The 19,598-nt window shown below is 36.1% G+C and overlaps 4 protein-coding genes and 1 non-coding gene across 5 annotated transcripts; 3 read left to right on the forward strand and 2 right to left on the reverse strand.

The window, feature by feature from the left end:
- The first annotated feature begins 994 nt into the window (after nucleotides 1-994).
- LOC106438172 (ribosome biogenesis regulatory protein homolog) lies at nucleotides 995-3,395 on the forward strand. The gene is made up of 8 exons (XM_013879254.3): nucleotides 995-1,176; nucleotides 1,660-1,810; nucleotides 1,962-2,013; nucleotides 2,148-2,276; nucleotides 2,377-2,494; nucleotides 2,614-2,797; nucleotides 2,867-2,980; nucleotides 3,087-3,395. Exons 1-8 carry the CDS (start codon nucleotides 1,082-1,084, stop codon nucleotides 3,198-3,200), a joined length of 957 nt encoding a protein of 318 aa, XP_013734708.1. The 5' UTR covers nucleotides 995-1,081; the 3' UTR covers nucleotides 3,201-3,395.
- A 3,309-nt stretch (nucleotides 3,396-6,704) lies between these two features.
- Nucleotides 6,705-11,503, reverse strand: LOC106438171 (protein VACUOLELESS1). Its single transcript, XM_013879253.3, has 16 exons — nucleotides 11,303-11,503; nucleotides 10,028-10,886; nucleotides 9,667-9,957; nucleotides 9,440-9,579; nucleotides 9,262-9,367; nucleotides 9,088-9,180; nucleotides 8,897-8,986; nucleotides 8,682-8,795; nucleotides 8,465-8,572; nucleotides 8,283-8,356; nucleotides 8,120-8,174; nucleotides 7,821-8,002; nucleotides 7,573-7,702; nucleotides 7,379-7,481; nucleotides 7,156-7,253; nucleotides 6,705-7,056 (listed from the first exon to the last, which is right to left on the reverse strand). Exons 2-16 carry the CDS (start codon nucleotides 10,868-10,870, stop codon nucleotides 6,907-6,909), a joined length of 2,577 nt encoding a protein of 858 aa, XP_013734707.2. The 5' UTR covers nucleotides 10,871-10,886; nucleotides 11,303-11,503; the 3' UTR covers nucleotides 6,705-6,906.
- Nucleotides 11,504-11,795: 292 nt separating this feature from the next.
- On the reverse strand, nucleotides 11,796-13,844 carry LOC106438170 (OVARIAN TUMOR DOMAIN-containing deubiquitinating enzyme 3-like). The gene is made up of 8 exons (XM_013879252.3): nucleotides 13,743-13,844; nucleotides 13,518-13,653; nucleotides 13,347-13,431; nucleotides 13,194-13,257; nucleotides 12,519-12,624; nucleotides 12,378-12,432; nucleotides 12,241-12,294; nucleotides 11,796-12,158 (listed from the first exon to the last, which is right to left on the reverse strand). The coding sequence occupies exons 1-8, from the start codon at nucleotides 13,771-13,773 to the stop codon at nucleotides 12,003-12,005; spliced, it is 687 nt and encodes a 228-aa protein (XP_013734706.2). The 5' UTR covers nucleotides 13,774-13,844; the 3' UTR covers nucleotides 11,796-12,002.
- Nucleotides 13,845-13,891: 47 nt separating this feature from the next.
- Nucleotides 13,892-13,964, forward strand: TRNAE-CUC. Its single transcript has one exon. It is a non-coding gene; the product is annotated as a tRNA-Glu (tRNA).
- A 107-nt stretch (nucleotides 13,965-14,071) lies between these two features.
- LOC106438168 (acetyl-coenzyme A carboxylase carboxyl transferase subunit alpha, chloroplastic) lies at nucleotides 14,072-17,836 on the forward strand. The gene is made up of 11 exons (XM_048775710.1): nucleotides 14,072-14,300; nucleotides 14,481-14,850; nucleotides 14,931-15,113; nucleotides 15,180-15,340; nucleotides 15,433-15,547; nucleotides 15,632-15,786; nucleotides 15,869-15,920; nucleotides 15,998-16,066; nucleotides 16,153-16,230; nucleotides 16,294-17,480; nucleotides 17,555-17,836. Exons 2-10 carry the CDS (start codon nucleotides 14,515-14,517, stop codon nucleotides 17,455-17,457), a joined length of 2,313 nt encoding a protein of 770 aa, XP_048631667.1. The 5' UTR covers nucleotides 14,072-14,300; nucleotides 14,481-14,514; the 3' UTR covers nucleotides 17,458-17,480; nucleotides 17,555-17,836.
- Nucleotides 17,837-19,598: the final 1,762 nt, after the last annotated feature.

Below are 19,598 nucleotides of genomic sequence, written 5' to 3' on the forward strand. Positions count from 1 at the left end.
AATCGTGGATAGGAGAATGTGAAGAGGTGACTTTCTGTTGGAGGTTTCTGCAACACATAAGAAGATTTAGGTGTCAACTAACGCTTTAATCATGGGTTGAGGAGATTATCAACGAATAATCAAAGAAGATAGGTCATACCATTCGTTGTAGTTTTTGAGAAATTAACGGCAGTTGAAATTAATGCCGGTGAAAAATTGACGGCGGATTGTGTTTTCGTCGAATCGGAGGAGACGACGGCTTTTGCTATTTCACTATAACAAAAAAAAGGAAAGGGGTCTAGATCAATCTATAAAATAGGGTAACGTAGTTAAGATTTGTCTGATCTTTCCTTGTAGAAGAATACAGCGTGGAGTCACCATGATTTTTATTCTCTGGCGGTGAGAATGAAGAAGAAATCGTCAAACTGGAAGAGAAAAAGATAACTACTTGATTTTTAGATATTGAGATAAGAGAAAAAGAGTAGTTGGTTCACGATAAAGATAAATAAAAGAAAAATGTAACTAATTGATTTCTAGTTTCAAGGGTAAATAAGATAATAGCACATAAGAAAGTACTTGACATGGAGAAAGTATGTTAGAGTGATATAGGGTAGAGATAAAGTATGTCTAACTGTAAATTTTTCTAAGTATAAACCACCCTCTTAGAAACATTAATATAGGGGTGGAAAAAAACCGTTCCTGAAAAAAAAAGCCAAAACTAATTTCTAAGCCTAATGTTTCCAATTAAGTAGAAAAAACAGAAGTCCAAAACCTTACTCATTCCAATTATATTGTAATTTGTATCTGACCAAACAAAATCAAATGAACTCAAATAGTAATTTTTAGCTTTTATATGTCAAATTAAAGTAATAGTTTTTTTTTCTCTTTTGATTTGGTTGAGTTCTGTATGCAATATGAATCTACTAAAAATAATTTGGTTGTCAAGATTTGCTATTTCGGTTTGATACATAACCGTTCGGTTAATTTCCCGTTATTTAAATTGGTAGAGAGGAAGGTTTAACTCAAAAAACATCGCAAAACCCTAACAAAAATAAAAGAAAAGTCCTTTCATCCTCTACTCTCTGCGACGTTGGGAAGACATATGGACACGGAGATGGACCAAATCTACCAGATCGATGTCGGAAATCTTCTCGCTTTCAATCCAAACCACCGCTTCTCTTCTGCTCCTTCTTCAAGGTACGTCTTTTCTCTCTCTCTCCTTTCTTTATCTTCATTGTAGCTCGTGTTGAGCTCTTTGGCGGCGGCTCCTTATGTGATTGTCTAGTTTCTTGATTCATATGCTTACTTGTTTTAATGTTATCTATTGCTTAACAAAGACAAGTAAAGTTCGCATTTTTTCTTGTAAAGTTTGTTTCTTTCCTGCTTTGTCTCCCACAGGAACATACACACTGTTTTATGTTTCGCTCTGGATATCTGCTTTGTCTTTTATATCAACCCCTGAAGTATAAGACTGAGATATGTAGTCTTATTTATCCAGCTACTTGTTTTGGCCATCTTTCTCAGTGTTTTGTTAAAGAGTTTTTGAACATCTTTCTTAGTTTGCAACTTGCTGTAATTAGGGACCAATGCTGAGTTACTTGTCTCTTGTTGAGTGTTTTGATTCTGTTTCTTTTTTTGTTTGTTTGTTTGTCGATGTTTGGTTTCTTTGATTTGTTTTAGAGAGGAGCTTGTGAAGGAATGCGTTACGGAGGGAACAAAACTTGTTCAGGCGATAGCTGATACTCTTTTCAACTTTCCTTCTACTGAAAGTGTTGATGGTCCCCTTGTCCAGTTGCCTCCTCCTACCACCAAACTCCCTAGAGAGAAACATGTAAGATCCTCTTCTTAGTATTGGTTTTGTAAGTTGGCAAAATGAATAACACATGTATATTGTGAGAAGACAACCTGTTTGCATTTTGCTCGTCACTTCATTTTTTGATTGTACTATAAGCATCCTAACCTTCTCCTTTTCTCTCTCCCAGCTTCCAAGGCCTAAGCCTCCTACAAAGTGGGAAGAGTTTGCTCTTAAGAAAGGTAAATAAAGCTGATAGAGAATTGGTTTTGAGGATCTCAAGCTTGGTTTTGTTCAGTCTTGATGGGTTGATTGTTTTATAGTTTCATGATAATAATGTGTTTGTTCCTAATTGTTTTTTGGTGCGGTTTCTTAGGTATACAGAAGCGCAAGAAGGACAAGATTGTATACGACGAGACCACTGATAAGTTTAAGCGTCGCCATGGTTACGATCGTGTTAACGATGATAATGATATTCCCATTATCGAGGCAAAGGCATCAGATGGTAAGCACTTATGCAATTGTTGTGATTGAACTTCTTCAAGTGTGACGAAAAAGATGTAGAATCACATTACAAATTTAAAATCTCTTTTGGCTAAGTGCAGAACCAGGGGAAGACCCTTTTGCCAAGAGACTGGACGACAAAAAGAAGAGAGTTGATAAGCAACAAAAGAACCGTCTACAGAATCTGAAGTCAGCTGCAAAAGCTGGTGCTTTACCAAGGTATATAACAGACTTTTTCGCTTGGTATTGCAAATGTTTTCCTTAGCATTACATGATAATAGTATCTACTACCCTGGCTCATGGCTTTATAACTGATAATCCAAATGGTTTATTTGCAGCCATGTCCAACTTGCTGCAAGTGCATTGCCTATAACAGGCACCAAAGCTCAGCCAAAGAAACTTGGAAAAGAGGAGCTTGGAGATGTGGCGGGTTTAGCAGCTACTTCAACAGCTAGTGGTGGAAAATTCGATAAAAAGTTGCCTGGAGAGAAACCTCCTAAGAAGCAAGGCAAACACCACAAGGTACTTCTTGTTCTTCTTCTACCTTCTCTTTATGTCAGTTTGTCTGATGATTTGTTCTAATTTTTGCAGTATTTACCGGTTGTACCGAGGTATGGGTGGGTTGATGAGGAAAAAGAACAAACTAATAAAGTACTTGGCAAGTTATTATCAAAGCATTCACATGAGATCCTCAATGTTGGAAAGGTAAAAAAACTGAAATAACTTGTCAGCTCTTTCCTCTCTGGTTTTGGTATCTTTATGTTTTGTATGTCAAATCTTGCGTTAATCCGCTGAGTTTTATGTGATTTAGGCGATAAACATGTACAATGACAAGAAGGAGAAAAAGAAGTCAGGAAGATCAGACAAGTTGAAACCTAAGAAAGACATCACTAAGAAGAAGCCTTATGCCAACAAAGCCAAGTGAAGAAGAGACTCTCCACCTTGTTTTATTTTACTTGCTCATCTCATAAAACCAAAAAAAAGAAAAAAGATAATTACAAATTTTGTGTTTCGCATCTGTTACTCTATACTTCTGTTATATTTTAGTCTTTCTGAACACAAAGATCAAGAAGAGCAATCTCTCAGTTTTTTTTTCTTTACCTTCAAAGAAGGAAGATCTGATCAGTAAGCATAAGTGCATTACCTATAACAAAGAGCAAGATGAATATCTGAAAGCAGCAATCATTAGTAAATAAAAGCCACCGAGTAAATAAATCATTGGTGATAAATAAATAAGAGCCAAGAAGGAGGATCATAGTTGTCTCCTTTGACAAAGCATAGCTACTAAAGTAGTCTCTAGCCTCCAAGAGTTCCGTTCCACTCTTTCAGAGTGGCTCCTCGCTAGCAAACCTATAATTGGAATTGAATTTTATAATGTCCATCATTAAATAATAGTATATCTAAGATAGTCAATCAATTAATTATAACCCCCAAACTTGCATAATTGAACGGATATTTTTTTTTTTTGAAAAAAAGAAATCAAATTGAACGGAATATTGCAAGCCATAATTTAATACTATAATTGTCTTCGTTTTTTCGCAAGTATAAAAATTGTATGAAAATTATATATTATGTTTAAGATTTTGTAATTTTGAATAATAATCATAACTATTTAAATAACCTTTTAACTTTACATAGTCTGAAAATCAAAAGTCTTGATATTGTATAATCTTAGAAGATTATTGAGATATAGTGATAATTTTGTAAATTTTAATATAAGTTTCCCAAAGTCTTTTTATGACATAATTTGTGATTAATAAAAAACCAAAGATTACTGAACAAAAAAATATTTTATAAAACTTTCAATTTTCGCATTATTTTGTCTACCACTTTATTTTATTAAAAAATAAAATTAGTTACAAAGTTTTAATAATTTTGCCAAATCGGAAATCACTCTTTCTCACTCACAATTGGTTAACCAAAAAAATTCATCCTTAATTTTTCTCCAATCTTCATACTATTTTATCAAACACTGATTCATTTGAAAGTATTATTTTTATTTTGGTATCTTTTAAAATTATTATTTTCATTTTTTTTAAAATTACTCTAATACATACCTATTTTAATTAAATATTATTAACTAATTATATATCAGAAAATAATATCAAAATTTTTAAATAACATGATGTCATTATTTTAGACATATATACTTAATATTAATGTGAGATTCAATAATTTTAGTACATCAAAATAACATGATTCTATATGTATAAAATTTGTTAGAACTTTGTTACCACATATTGTAAAAATTTATTTTACCGCAAAAATACATATCATTATTTTGTAAATCATTTAAAATAAATAAATTAATTTATGTTTTATACTTTTGAAGCTAACGCTTACAGTTTCTCTAATATGAAATTGTACATTTTTCATCACTGTTGGATCATCAAACTTGTTAACCACAACAACCAGTTTAGACAAACCTAAACTATATGCTAGCTCAGCATGTTCAATGGTCCGACATATCCCTTATTCAAATTAACCTTTTTGACTGAAACCACCAAGACGGCCAATGTTTGCTTCAAGTGCTGCATGAATCATCTGCTCTAGATACTCCCTACAACCCTAAAAATAAATCAAATCACTATGTGATTGTAACCGAGTTCGCTATGAAATAATCATTGTCAGCCAAATCTGAAAATCAAAAGTAAGCGCACATAACTTATAAAACTAACAAGAGAAGAAGAACCGAAAAGCTTGGAAAAAGAAATAGGCCACAACTTGCACTAACTTTGTATTTTAGTTTAGATGTTTAGTTTCTTAAATAAGATAGCAACTTTTTCTTTACTTCATCAAAAAGTACACAAATAATTATTGGGTTAATTTGCTTGATAACCATAATGGAAACAAAAATAAAAAACATAGCCATATGGATTAGATAATGTAACAAGTAACCATTTATTTACTGTTTAGTAATGATATTTTGTCGATCCTAACTATCTATTTTATTCAACAGAAATTTTATATATAGAATAGTGATGATCTATTCGAAATAGTATAGAATATTCTCAGAAAACATATAATTACCACCAAAAAGTAATCAAGAAAAAAGATGGGGTTGTGATATGAATTCAAATCATCTTATATAAAATAAAATATTAGTAAAAATGTCTTTATTTAAAGCTACTCATTTATTTTAGGAGATATATGTATCCTCGAAAAAGTTTAATAATGATATATAGAAAATAATGCAATTAATTTTTCAACTAATTATACTATTCTATCAAATTTATTTACACTGTCTAAATGAGTTGTTAATATTCTTCAGAGAAATTACAACACAAACGTATAAGCTCACTGATGAAATAAGAAAAAAGACAGATTACATGATGTAATCAACATGATAATACTTGGCATGATGCTTCTACTATATATGATGTATTAATAAATATAACGTTATTCTATAAAATTAATATAAAATAGACATGACTATCCTTGTTAATAGCAATTTATACATTTTAAGAGAAATTTATATCCGTTTAAAAAGATTTAAAGTATAGCATATGCAGAACAATATGTACGTTTTATAATATAATATAATATGAAGATACATATTATTTTGTTTAGATTTTAGTAGTTACAAAAATAAAAATAATAGTAGCAAACTATGGAAATCTAGAATGATTTTGTTTAGATTTTCATCAAATATATTCAAAATATAATTAAAATGAAAAATAAAATATGAGATATGTTGTTTATATTTCATATAATCAAGTGGATTGGTAGAAATATTATATCATATGTTTTTTTTAACAAATATAAATAAATACAAACACCCAATATTATACTTGTAGAAGTGTAACCACATATGATATAATATTTCTAAAACTATATATTACAAAATGAAATTTATATATCTAAGAAAATTTGCTATATTTTTTTATCTTTAGAAAAATGAATTTATTGCATCAGCCATCAAGTAAGAATAAAGGAACAAAGAATGTCATAAACCTAAAGTAACCACCATACGTGTGCAATGGTTAATATCATTGATATTCATTAATAATTTCTTTACATAATAACTCATGGTTTAGATCCTGGTAGTCCAAAACTAAAACATCACACATGAGATTCAAATATAACTCTAAATTAATAGATAAGATTATATAAATGGTATATGGACTTTGTTTTATTACACGTTCACTTTTTATACCATTGTCACCTTCATAATACATTTTGTTTCTTACATTCAAAGAAGGAAAGATCTGATCAGTAAGCATAACCTATAACAAAGAGCAAGAGGAAAAACTGAAAGCAGCATCATTAGTAAATAAGAGCCACTGAGTAAATCATTGTTAATAAATAAATAAGAGACGAGGAGAATCACAGTTGTCTCCATTGACAAAGCATAGTACCAAAATAGTTTGTGGCTTCCAAGAGTTCCGCTCTTTCAAAGTGGCTCCTCGCTAGCAAACCTTTAGTGAGGTTTAAGAGTAATTGCTTATGGAATTATATAATCAATATTACACAACTTGGAGAAATCAATTCAACTTTTTCACATGATTTAATTTCCTCACTCACACAATCTTTTACACTCTTGTGAGTTTAGTTACAAAACCAACAAAAAAAATCTCCAAAAGCAGATAGCAAATGACATGTCGCTGTAACTTGAGGATCACTCTAAAACTCTAGGAGACTCCTTGGAAAGGCATCTTCAGGGTATCAAAAATAGCATTCTGTGAAAAAGTCTTCCTGAATCTCTCGAGCAATTCTCCTCCATCATTTGCCTGAGCCGCTGCATCTGCCGCTTCCTTAGCCATTCCAATACGAGCATAAGCCTGAGACACCACCACAGAAACAAGACTCACAATAAAGGCTTTGATAGATTTAAAACAATATCAAATCCACGAGCACATATGTTTATATGCAGAGCATACCTCGCCTCTTTCAACAAGATCAGACAGCTTGGGGATGTATTTTAGAGCTTCCGCTTTCTCATCTGCATCGATGCATGCCTCCACAAATGGACGGAATCCTGTCATGATATAAATGCCAGTTAAACACACAAGATAACTCAGAGACGAATATGCTTGCCCTTAACCTTAAGTCTTAATCCCAGACTAGTAGAGGATGCAAGTGTCATAAGGCTGTAAAACTTACCTGTCGGTGGTCTCTTTTCCTTTGAAAACTTCTCAAGCGCTTCCCAGTCTTTGATTGTAGCCAGAGCAAATGTTTTAAGCCAATACCATCTCTTATCAGAAACCTGGAAAATTCAAAAGGTACTGTGGTGAAGATGGCGTTCTTACGATTATTCATCACACAAGAAGGGAGGAAAACAAATAATCCAGTGAGACCTTGAATTCTGACTTCACTTTTGCTGCAGCGCGATTATTACGCAGGACAATACATGTACGTATTGTATCATTGATGCTTGAATCGACAAAGATAGCCTGCTTCGTACTAGCTTCTAGCTCATGTTGTATCCTAAAAATATGTAGCAAATAAAACAACAGATGAAGAAAAATAATACATTGACTATCAAGTTTCCAGTACAGAGAGATTGCCTTAGAAAAAGAGAGCATACTGGCTTACAATCTATTACCTCAGTAGTTTTGCATGCTCCTCAGCAGCCTTAGACTCGAAGGTGTGTTCCTTTGTCTGAGAGAAAAGGTTGCTGGCTTTCTCTATTAGTTTTATCCGTGGACCGTGCAACGGAGATCCTTTACTAGCCATTGGGTTTTTCCCCATATCCCATGATTCTTTCCACAAAAGGAAAGCTACCTCCTGAAACAACCAGCATTTCTTTGATGGTCAACTTCCAACATTTTAAAAAACTGGCCTAACTTAGCTTCTGAACAAAGATAAGTAATGAAGGAACAACAACTAGATCATGATACGTACATGAATCTGACCAGTAGATAAAAAGAAATCCTTTAGAAACTCCTGTTTGTGACACCTACAGCAGAAATATTTTTATAACATCGTTAGATAGTACTTACAAAATATGAGCAAGGTAATCAAGTCAAGTCTGCTGGCTGCTAGATTGAATAAGTTTTCTTCCTACCGTGCATAAGCTACGAATAAATCACGTGCCAAAATTCTGCCTTGGATCATCGCAAAGAACTCCAAAGGAGGCCTCTGGTCAACCCCCACAAATTAAAAACTAGTTAGTTCTTGTTGTTAGCACCAGCACAACACACAGATTTATATTTTAAGTGTAACATTAAGAATAGACTACTCACGCACCTTTTGCCATATATGAAATATAACAAGATAAACCAGGTCGGTGTCACCACTCTCAGTTGCTTTCACTAAAGCAGTATCTTCTTCTCCAATGCTTAATAGAAGAGGAACCTGGAATTACAGAAAGAGATCACAAAACATGTGAATCTAAGAACCATAATGCCTTTTTACTTCTGAATTAAGAACCCGAGCAGGAGGTGGTTATCTTAGATAGACAAACCTGTTTCGTGGAGCGTGGTTCATGTTCAACTAGCATTGCAGCTAACTTTCGACGTCCACAGTTATCAGCATGAGTGGCCACTGCAGCATAAGATATTCCTCTGCATAGTTGGAGCTGAAAATTCAATGCAATATCGTCCCTTTTAAGTCCATGTGTTTCCTCCATCTCTATATACATATCTTGCAAAAAGACTAATAATAAACTAGAATTTGAACCTTATCAAGTAAAATTTCAAGAAGATGAGCATCTGGAGTTGATGCTGAAGCAGTTATCTTTGCACACGCCCAATGCATTATCACCACTTCCTACACGACGCCAATAATAGAAAACTCACAATCATTCTACGACGCGACAGAAGATAGAAAGAGTGAGTTGCAGAGTGAAAGTAGAACAAGATCTGACTTACTTTATTCATTCCTAAGTACTCAGATATCCGGAGAGCAAGAAGGTGGGAATGAGCATTGATTAGGCGACTAATCAAAACCACTGGTGTCAGTAACTGCAAGCCATAAAAACTTCATGAGGAAAGAGTAGCTGCAAACATTTTATTTGTCGAGAAAATTATATAAACTGAAAAGACCTTGTACTGTTGAATGCTAAGAGGTATGCCAATATCAGGATCACGAACAGCATTCAGAACCCTTAAAGTTCTACAAGTCTCTTGGACACGGTCACGCTGAAAATTGCTGTCAATGCTCACCGAGCGTTAGTCTTAGAAGTTAGATTACTGGAAACTCAATTCTTTTTTAAAAACTAACCTGCTGAAAGCTTGTCCATAGCTTGCCGCTCGTAGCAGAGCCCTCTGACGAGTTACATCAAATTCATGACCAGCAGCATCAATGCAGGATTCAACAGCCTCAGACAGCGATGAACGAATTAGTCTCAAATTTTCATCTGCCTGACAGAATAAGAGCAAATTCAACTTCATCACCCACATCAAGGAATAGTAACTATAAACCATTTTCATTAATATTAATAGAGATACCTTAGCACTTCGCCTGTCAAAATGATCCAAAGCATCATACAGCAAAGCTGCAGGTGATGTGCTTCCAATCTTAAAGATTGACTCGGTAGAATCAGGAACTCTTTGCAGGAACTCAAGGCTAGTGTTAGATAATATCCTCACCCCATCGCATTCTGGGATGAGAATCACAGGCTCATCATAGAAATAGTGTACTGGATCTCCCAAAGGACCCACCATCATTAAATCCTCATCCCAATAGAGGAGCACACTATCCATCCCACACCACGCCATTTGCTGAGGAGGAAGAGCTGACTACAAAAAGTAAAGACAGAGATAAGTCACCATAGTCTATGAGAAAGAACAAAACATATTAATGCACCACCTCACAGCTGTAGTCAATCGCAATTTGTTTTGATTCCATGCCAACCACAACAACCCGACCATCATGAGTGAAGAGTGTAAGGAACTTTCCATTAGGTGATACAATCATCTTCTGCACCGGTCCAATCAAGTTCCCATAATCATCATTCTGCATCTCAGAGTCTTCGCCACTAGGCTCATCGAACCTAATACTCTGTGCCTCGTCCTCGTCCACAACATAAATCTCATCGCCCACCGCTACCAACACCTCAACGTTCCCAGACATGGTGTACTGAGGCTCCCTCACAGCCAAGCAAGTCGGCTGAAGCATATCGTCTTCTGTTAACCCCGGGACATCAGCAAGCTTATAAGGCTTCATCGTCTTAAAATCCGAAATACAGAACAACTGCCCTCCTTCCGTCAAGCAGACGACACCGTTCCCCCAGAAGACACACTCCACCACATTCTGCTCAAAGCACTCTTTCCCCATTGTCACATTAGGCTGAATGAGCTCGGCGTGGATGTTGTAACGGTAGATGGTGCCGTCTTGGACAATGGAGATGAGTGTCTGATCATCAGACCATGACATCCCAATGAGGCGTCCACCAGGGTGCTTCCAGACAGTCTCAGAGAGGAGTACACCTGCTGAGTTGAAAATGCGAAGCTTTCTTAGAGCAGACTCGGCGTAGAGTTGGACAATCTTGGAGTCATCTCGAATGACTGCGATGGGACCACCGAAGGAGGCACAAGCCACCTTGTTGCGACTTAAGTCTACATGTTTCCATCTCATCTGGTAGATCTCAGGTTTCCTGTAATATCGGTTGTAGAGAAGCTGCCATTCCGCAGCAACAGAGACATTCGCCATCTTCTTTCCTTAGGACCTGTCAAGCAATAAGATTTTGATTCAAACAAACAGTGACACACACACACACACACTACTACTACTACTACTACAGCTTCAACAAGAGCGAGTAAGAACCATATATAATAGCACATCATCGAAAGGAGCTAGAGTAGCAGTGAATTGGGCCAAAATGAGGAAACTTTTTATAAGTTTTATGAACAATTGATCATGTGAAATCGCAATTCGACACCATACATGAACCCTTCTGAAAGAGGAAATTTTCAATTCCAAAGCTAAAAACTTTGCAAATTATATGATATCTATAGACTAAAACAGGAGCAATCGAGATCATTAATCAATCAATCTCTTGAGTTGATCTAAGAGACTTTACAAACATTCGACAATTGGAGAGAAAAGTATTACATATTCGGTAAGAAAAAAAGTTGGACTTACTTTTGGAAATGAAATCGACGATTGGTCTTAACGGAAAGTCGATTAAGGGAAGGTACTCATCGACGGAGACGAAGGTGATTCACGATCAAGAGAGAGAGATCGGAGCACAGAGCCACGATCCTAAAGTAAATTAACATAAAATTCTTGGCCTGCAGAACTTAACCGAATCAAGCTTGCCAAACCGAAACAACATTTTTGGTTTTCAGTTTGGTTCAGAATTTTAATTAATTCGATTTCTATAACAAGTCAGTTATCCGTTGGATTCTGTTTAGCAATCGGTTTTTTCTAATCCTAACTAAACTATATCAAAATTAACCCAAGTTATCCAAATCTTCAACTACAATTTAATTGAAAATTAAAGATGTATTCGACTAAAGAATTAATTGATTTTAAAAGAATTCAATTGAAGATATACAATTGATGAAATACATAGTAGATCAATTATAACAAAAATAATTTAATGGAAATTTCAATTCTTTTAAATTCATTTGAATTTCGAACTAAAACTAAATCACTTTGTAACCAAATCAAATGTAGTTCGGTTGAGTTTGGCTGGATCAAAGTAGTCAAACCGAACCGAATCCAAATTCAACCCACCTCTGGTAGAGAAGGGAGAAGTACATATTCATGTTTTTTTCCATTACAAGTTTTAAACAAATTGATTCCAACAGAAGTACAAAACTCCAATGACTTAGAGGGTCTAGCGAAGCAGATCATAATGGTTTCTACCACTGTAAAGAAGCCTAACAACATTCTTCTTGTTGTTCCCTTTTCCCCAGCCTCCTCTAAACTCAGCTCCATACTCTGCAATCGGTATAAAACCCGACCCATACCCTCCTCCTCCTCCTCTCCTATGCTGCAAAATCAAGATCCGAATACAAACTGAGACCTGGTTTGTTTTACTAGAACAAAAGAAACAAGGATTCTACTCAAGATACCTCATGCTCTGGTATGTAGACGATGATGGGCTGTTTACATAGCTTGGAAAGAACCTGTTGAAAGCAAAAACACCGTGGCTTTTGAAAATTGATAAGGAACATTTTGAGGTTTACAATGCAGAGAAGCTACTACTCACTAGCAACTCAGACTCTCCTCCCCAGAAATCATGTCTTCCAATCCTCTGGCAATACCTGAAGCAAAACGTCCATGTCACAACAAGAATGAATTAGTCATTTAGCTCTGAGGGAAGCAGTAATGAATTGTTATATGACTCTACCGTTTCAGAGACTCATCCACTGTGATAGCTACTAAAGCTTCTTTGTACTTCTCCCTTTCCTTGGGGTCATTGCATATAACCTCTTTCACAGCCATTCGTAGCTCATCTGTGCACGTAATGCAAGTTTTTGTTGTTGTTGTTTGCCACACAGAAACATGATGAACGAGAGATCATTTCACATTAAAACGGATAAGGTTTCTCAACTACTCATCAATCAATAAACCAAAGAATCCACAAAACATTTTCGCAGATAACACGGTGTGCCAACAAAACCACAAGGCCAACATATTTTTAAAAAAAACGGACATCAACCTCTTGATTTCACAGCTACTTAGCAACCAGAGATTCCACAAGACATATTTCGAGTTTCCAAGAAAACCATAAGGCCAACATACTTGTAAAAACTCCATTTTTGATCTCATAGTTATCAGAAACACAGAATAAAACATTTAAAAGAAGGTGAGTAAACAAGGGTATGATGAGATAGAGCCAACAAGCTTAACTCAGCATCATCAACCTCTTGATTTCTAAGCTACTTATCAATGTATGAACCTAGAGAACCATAAGGCCAACAGATACTGAAAAATAACTCCATTTTCGATCTCTAATAAGTCCTCAGAAACACACAATAAAACACCAAAACATGGTGGGAGTAAAGAAGAGATAAAGAGTGACCTGCATCATCTCTCTCTCTCCGGGGATTGATGATAAGACCCTTGTTAAAGGCCATTCCTTTCACCTACCATAGAACTGTTTCTTCAGGAAACTCAACAATAAACAATCCAAAATTAAATATAACAAGAATAGAGCAGAAAAGTACAAAAATACCAAAGCTCTAAAGAGGCAGCGGCCATCCCCAGTAACTCTATCCACAGCGTACTGCTCAACCTTCTTCGCTGCCGGAGACCCATTCCTGGAGATTGAGCATAGAGAACACACTAGTGCTCAAACTCACAGATTACCCTCGATTTGAAACAAACAAAAAAACGAAACACTCACAAGGAGGAACCGATTCTGGCGAAGAAGGCATAGCTATTGCCCTGTAAGAAGGAAGCAGAGGAGATTGAAGGAACAGGGGAGGAAACAAGCTCGAACCGAGCGAGCCCATGTCTCAGCTGCTCAAGAAGAATGTTATCTGCGTAAAGAGTAATAAGACTTTGATGTTGTTGTTCGGATTAAACGACAACGTATAAACAAAAATGGTGCAGAGAAATGAAGTGTTACTGTTCGAAGGTTTTAGCTCCTCCATGGACATCAACAAATCTCTATGGACAGAGGATAAGAGAAGTGAATTTGACTCTCCAACAAACCAGAAGAAGACAGTGTAGCGATGAAAGGTTTATTAGGATTACATATCTCGTAAAGAACAACAATCCGTTGTAGTCTAGCTGGTCAGGATACTCGGCTCTCACCCGAGAGACCCGGGTTCGAGTCCCGGCAACGGAGTTTTTTTTTCTGTTGGACATATAAATATTACAATCTCACACGGACGAGGAGGCCACACACGTGCGAAAAGTCACTCTTTTTTATGGTTTAACGACCAACCGGAAAAACTCTGGCAATTGGCAACTGGAATCTGAACTAAGCAACTTCTGCCTAAGAATTATCGAAACACTTCCACACAATACCCACGCGCTCTCTCACGCTCCCGTACACACACTTGTTTTCTTATTTCTCTAATCGACTACGATCTCTTCGATGCTCTCACTACCTTCCTCCTTCTGATTCCACCCTCTTCATCTTTGGATCTCTCTCTCTCTGGCATTATCTTCTTTCTTTGAGGTGAGTTCTCTTTTTTGGTATTAAGATTTGGTTTGTTTGTTTACTATTAGAGACAATGAGCAGTGAAACGAATCTCACCATCTTTGGATTTAATCATGAATCATGCTTTTGAAAGTCAGCAGCTTTACCCACTCATTCAATTTGTCTTTTTTGGTTTCTGTCCTTGTCGGATTTGTTCAGTTACAGAACTGAGATCTGTTTTTGGAGTTAAAGAATGGTTTCAATGTCTCATTCATCCATAGCATTGTGTGGAGCTTCTGCTTCTGCTTCAGACCACCTGCGTAGTTCGACCAATGGTGTCACTGGGGTCTCATTGAGAACCCTTGGGAGAGCAATGGTTGCATCCACCAAAAGAAGCAACCTGTACGTGACAGCTCGTCTCAAGAAAGGCAAGAAGTTCGATCACCCCTGGCCTTCCAACCCTGACCCGAACGTCAAAGGAGGAGTCTTGTCTTACCTCTCCACTTTCAAACCCTTGGGGGACACTCAAAAGCCCGTCACTCTTGATTTCGAGAAACCACTCGTTGAACTCGAGAAGAAGATTGTCGATGTAAGGAATCACTAATACTACTAACTCATTGTCAGAAGCCAATTTCTCTTTAACATTGGTCCTTTTGGTGGTGGATGCAGGTGAGGAAGATGGCGGCTGAAACTGGTTTGGACTTCACTGATCAGATCATCACTTTGGAAACCAAGTATAGACAGGCGCTGAAGGATCTTTACACGCATCTCACTCCGATACAACGTGTGAACATTGCACGACACCCCAACCGTCCTACTTTCCTTGACCATATACATAACATCACTGACAAGGTCTGCTCTCTCATTACTTTTTTTTTTGTCATACATTGGAGATAAACTTTTTTTTTTGTTTTACAGTTTATGGAGCTTCATGGAGACAGGGCGGGGTATGATGATCCAGCCATTGTGACTGGTATTGGAACCATAGATGGGAAACGTTATATGTTCATTGGTCACCAGAAAGGTAGAAACACCAAAGAGAATATAATGCGTAACTTTGGGATGCCTACTCCTCATGGGTATGTTATGTTTGTCTTTTAAGAAGTTCATGTTTTGTTGTTAAATAGTAGTTAACAACACTCTCATAAATCTTCTGTAATGCCAACAACAGTTATAGGAAGGCGTTACGGATGATGTATTACGCAGACCATCACGGTTTCCCGATTGTGACATTCATTGACACTCCTGGAGCCTATGCAGATCTTAAATCTGAGGAACTTGGACAGGTACATGAACTGTCTTTTATGTTTGAAGTGTACTGGTTTGTCTTCATCACTGCATTTTTTTTTTGTCTGTTATGTGTATAATAGGGTGAAGCGATTGCCAACAATCTGAGGACAATGTTCGGCTTGAAAGTGCCGATTCTTTCTATTGTCATTGGAGAAGGTGGTTCTGGAGGTGCATTGGCTATTGGCTGTGCTAATAAAATGCTGATGCTTGAAAACGCTGTTTTCTATGTTGCCAGGTAAGAACTTTCCTCCAATGTAGGTAAGAATATTCTTACAGGTTGGTTTATTCTGTGTGTTGTACTTGTTATGCTTTCACAGTCCAGAGGCATGTGCAGCGATCTTGTGGAATAGTTCCAAGGCTGCTCCTGAGGTCTGTACACTGTTCTGTTAAGTGAATTGTGTAAATATCTGATGTTGTTACAATTGATTGAAAACTCTTGTATGCAGGCTGCTGAAAAGCTTAGAATTACCTCCAGGGAGTTGGTTAAGCTTAATGTAGCCGATGGAATCATACCTGTAACTATCTCTACCTCTAGTCTATTTGTTTTAGCCTCTTTTGTTGCTTTGGTTTGATGAGTTACTTTCTCTTACATGTTGTACAGGAACCTCTTGGTGGTGCTCATGCTGATCCTTCATGGACGTCGCAGCAGATAAAGATTGCTATCAATGAAAACATGAATGTAAGCATAGCTAATTGAATGTGGATCAGAAAACGTTTTAACTTTTGTTTTTGTTTTTTTCAGGAGTTTGGAAAAATGAGTGGAGACGAGCTGCTGAAGCACAGGATGGCTAAGTACAGAAAGATTGGAGTGTTCATTGAGAATGCTCCAGTAGAGCCAGAGATTAAAGTCAACATGAAGAGGAGAGATGCTGTGGTCTCCACTAGCCGGAAGCTAGAGGGGGAAGTTGAGAAGCTAAAGGAGCAGATACTGAAAGCCAAGGAGACCTCTTCTTCAGAGGACCAGCCTTCTAGTGAAGTTCTTAACGAGATGATTAAGAAACTTAAGTCAGAGATCGATGATGAGTACACTGAAGCTGCAAGAGCAATGGGTTTGCAGGAGAGACTAACAGCAATGCGTGGAGAATTTTCAAAGGCGAGTGCAGAGGAGCATCTTATGCATCCTATTCTGATAGAGAAGATTGAGAAGCTTAAAGAAGAGTTCAATACACGTTTGAGTGAAGCACCTAACTACGAGAGCCTCAAATCTAAGCTTGACATGTTGAGTGACTTTTCAAGAGCCAAGGCAGCTTCAGAAGCTGCTTCAGTGAAAAATGAGATCAATAAGCGGTTTCAAGAAGCTGTGGACCGTCCTGAAGTTAGAGAGAAGGTTGAGGCGATCAAAGCCGAGGTTGCGAGCTCAGGAGCATCATCTTTTGAAGAGCTGAGTGATGAGCTGAAGGAAAAAGTTTTGAAGACGAAAGGGGAGGTGGAAGCTGAGATGGCTGGTGTGTTGAAGTCAATGGGCCTAGAGCTGGAGGCTGTGAAACCGAATGTGGCTGAGCAGATCTTTGTTCCGAGCGAAAACATTCAAGAAAAAGTTGAAAAGCTGAACCAAGAGATCAGTGAGAAGATTGAGGAGGTGGTGAGGACGCCAGAGATCAAGAGCATGGTGGAGTTGCTGAAAGTGGAGAACGCAAAGGCGAGTCAGACGCCAGGTGATACTAAAGTGAGTCAGAAGATAGAGACTCTTGAGCAGCAGATCAAGCAGAAGATTGCAGATGCTTTGAGCATGTCAGGACTGCAGGAAAAGCAAGAGGAGCTTGAGAAGGAGCTCGCGGTTGCACGTGAATTAGCTGCAGAGAAATCACAGGAGAGCCTGAAGGAAGATGATGATGATGATGATGATGACGATGAAGATGGTTCAGAATCTGAGAAACCAGAGATCATTAACCCCAGCTTCGCCTGAAACAACAAAACAAGACATTGTTTGTAAGTCACTGACATGCTTTTAAAATCATTGGCAGGACCAAAACAAAACGCTAACGCAAAGACTAAACATGCAGGATCTTGAAGCTCTTTTCGATTGCGTTGGTAAGAGGCTGTTCTTATAACTATCCAAGATCTGACCAATAGCAAAACATCAACTTAGATTCTGGAACATGATTTCTGGATTGGATTTAGAGTGACTTTTGTCTTTGAATTCATTTCTCTGTATTTGTTATGTCTTTTTTGTTTCATTAGAACACTAGTTTTGTCGTTTTGAGTCGAGTCTCGCATGACAATACGCAACACTTTCCACTCTTCTGTTCAAACCTTTGATATATTTATAGATTTGTCAAATGATACTCAATTTTGCAGTCTTGAAGAATTAGTTTTAGAAGAAACTGGTTTCTACTTTCCCAAACAAGAGTGGAGGAGAGACTGCAGGGTGAAAGAAAAACGAATTACATCCCTCAGGTGAATAAGGGCAAGTAAAAAGAGGTGAGATCAAACATTTTGAAGCAGCTGCACAAAATAGCCCACTAGAACCCCCCAAAAAACACTACAAGCAACAAATCAGACAAAATATGGTCATGTCTAATAAACAAATATATAAAAGTAATTACAAACCTTTACATACAGAAATTTCAAGAAATTTTCCAATACCAACGCTTTCCCCAAAAGAACTTATGAGCACAAATTTGTATAGACATAAGCATTTTTATAAGGCTTGTAATTGGAAATATATATATATATATATATATATATATATATATATATATATATATATATATATATATGATCCACATCAACAAGGCCGGTCATGGGCTAAAAGCCAATGAAACAATGGTTTCTGATACCGGGATTTATTAAATGTTAGGGGTATAATGTATAGTGAGTTTTCTTTGAATATATTGTTTTTACTGAATAAGGTAAATATTGCTAGAAAAATGTATGGTAATATATTGTTAATTTAAATTTAAGGTAAGACCAAAATATTAGTACTATAGTAAAATGGTGCAACAATTTTGTATAAGTAGATTTTCTTAGAATGTTTCTCTATTAATAGTATAGATTTATGTAGATGGAGTTTTTTTAAAAAAAGTTGTGTAGATGGTATACTTACTTTTTTTTACTACACGTTCACTTTTTAAGTTATTCTTATATCAGTCAAACCTTAATAAATAAGATATTTCATGTTTCAAAATAATAGTTGTTTTGAGATTTTCAACGATTTAAAAACATATTAGCAATACTTAGTTTAACAAAACAATGAGTCTTTTAACCTTATTTTATTATAATATACTTAAATTTTAAATTTCATTAAATATTTTTTACATAAATTAAAAATGTGATTATCTATTAGAATTTTATAATTAATATTTATTTTAAAATAATCTAATTAGGGATAAAATAACTTAATGAGAAAATTACATTAAATTATAGAACAATACTTATTTCGACAGAAAAAAAATATTTTTATAAAAATTAAACAGAAACGATAAAGATAAACTTAGAAAATATTAATAACGGCAGTACAAAAATTGAAAACGTATAAATAATTAAAACAAAAAAAATCTATCAAACAAAAACAGAGGAGAGTATATTAGTTTATCACCACTGGAAATTTTTGCAACCATACGAAATTAGAAATTAGAATCTGATGTTTAGTGATACATTGAGAAACTCACAAACATTTTTACTGCACATAAAGAATATAATCGATCTTAGCGTTTTATAACCAGTCGTAGGTCGATGTACAACGTACTACCCCCTAAGAAACAGTGTCGTACCAAATTGTAGATTTAACATCTCTCCGCCATCAAGAAAATACTTTATTACATAGGTAGCCCATAGCCATGTGGGGTTAGGACAATGTTAAGTGCATGATAATACGAGGATTGGCAATAAAATGATTGATTAAGGGGTGGAGATAAATTAAAGAAACAAAACTATATGGTTTATCTTTTTTCTTATTTTGGCATAACTATATGGTTATCTAAATTGGTCTCTTCGCAACACATGAGCTTTTGACCTTGACCTTGAGCCGCCCTCTTTGGAGAAGGCTGATGATTTTTTTTCTTCTTATTTTGTTGGATTTTCTTTATATTTTTCTTCTATAACCGT

The sequence above is a fragment of the Brassica napus genome, chromosome A3, assembly GCF_020379485.1.
Source record: "Brassica napus cultivar Da-Ae chromosome A3, Da-Ae, whole genome shotgun sequence".
Classification (NCBI taxonomy): Eukaryota; Viridiplantae; Streptophyta; class Magnoliopsida; order Brassicales; family Brassicaceae; genus Brassica; species Brassica napus.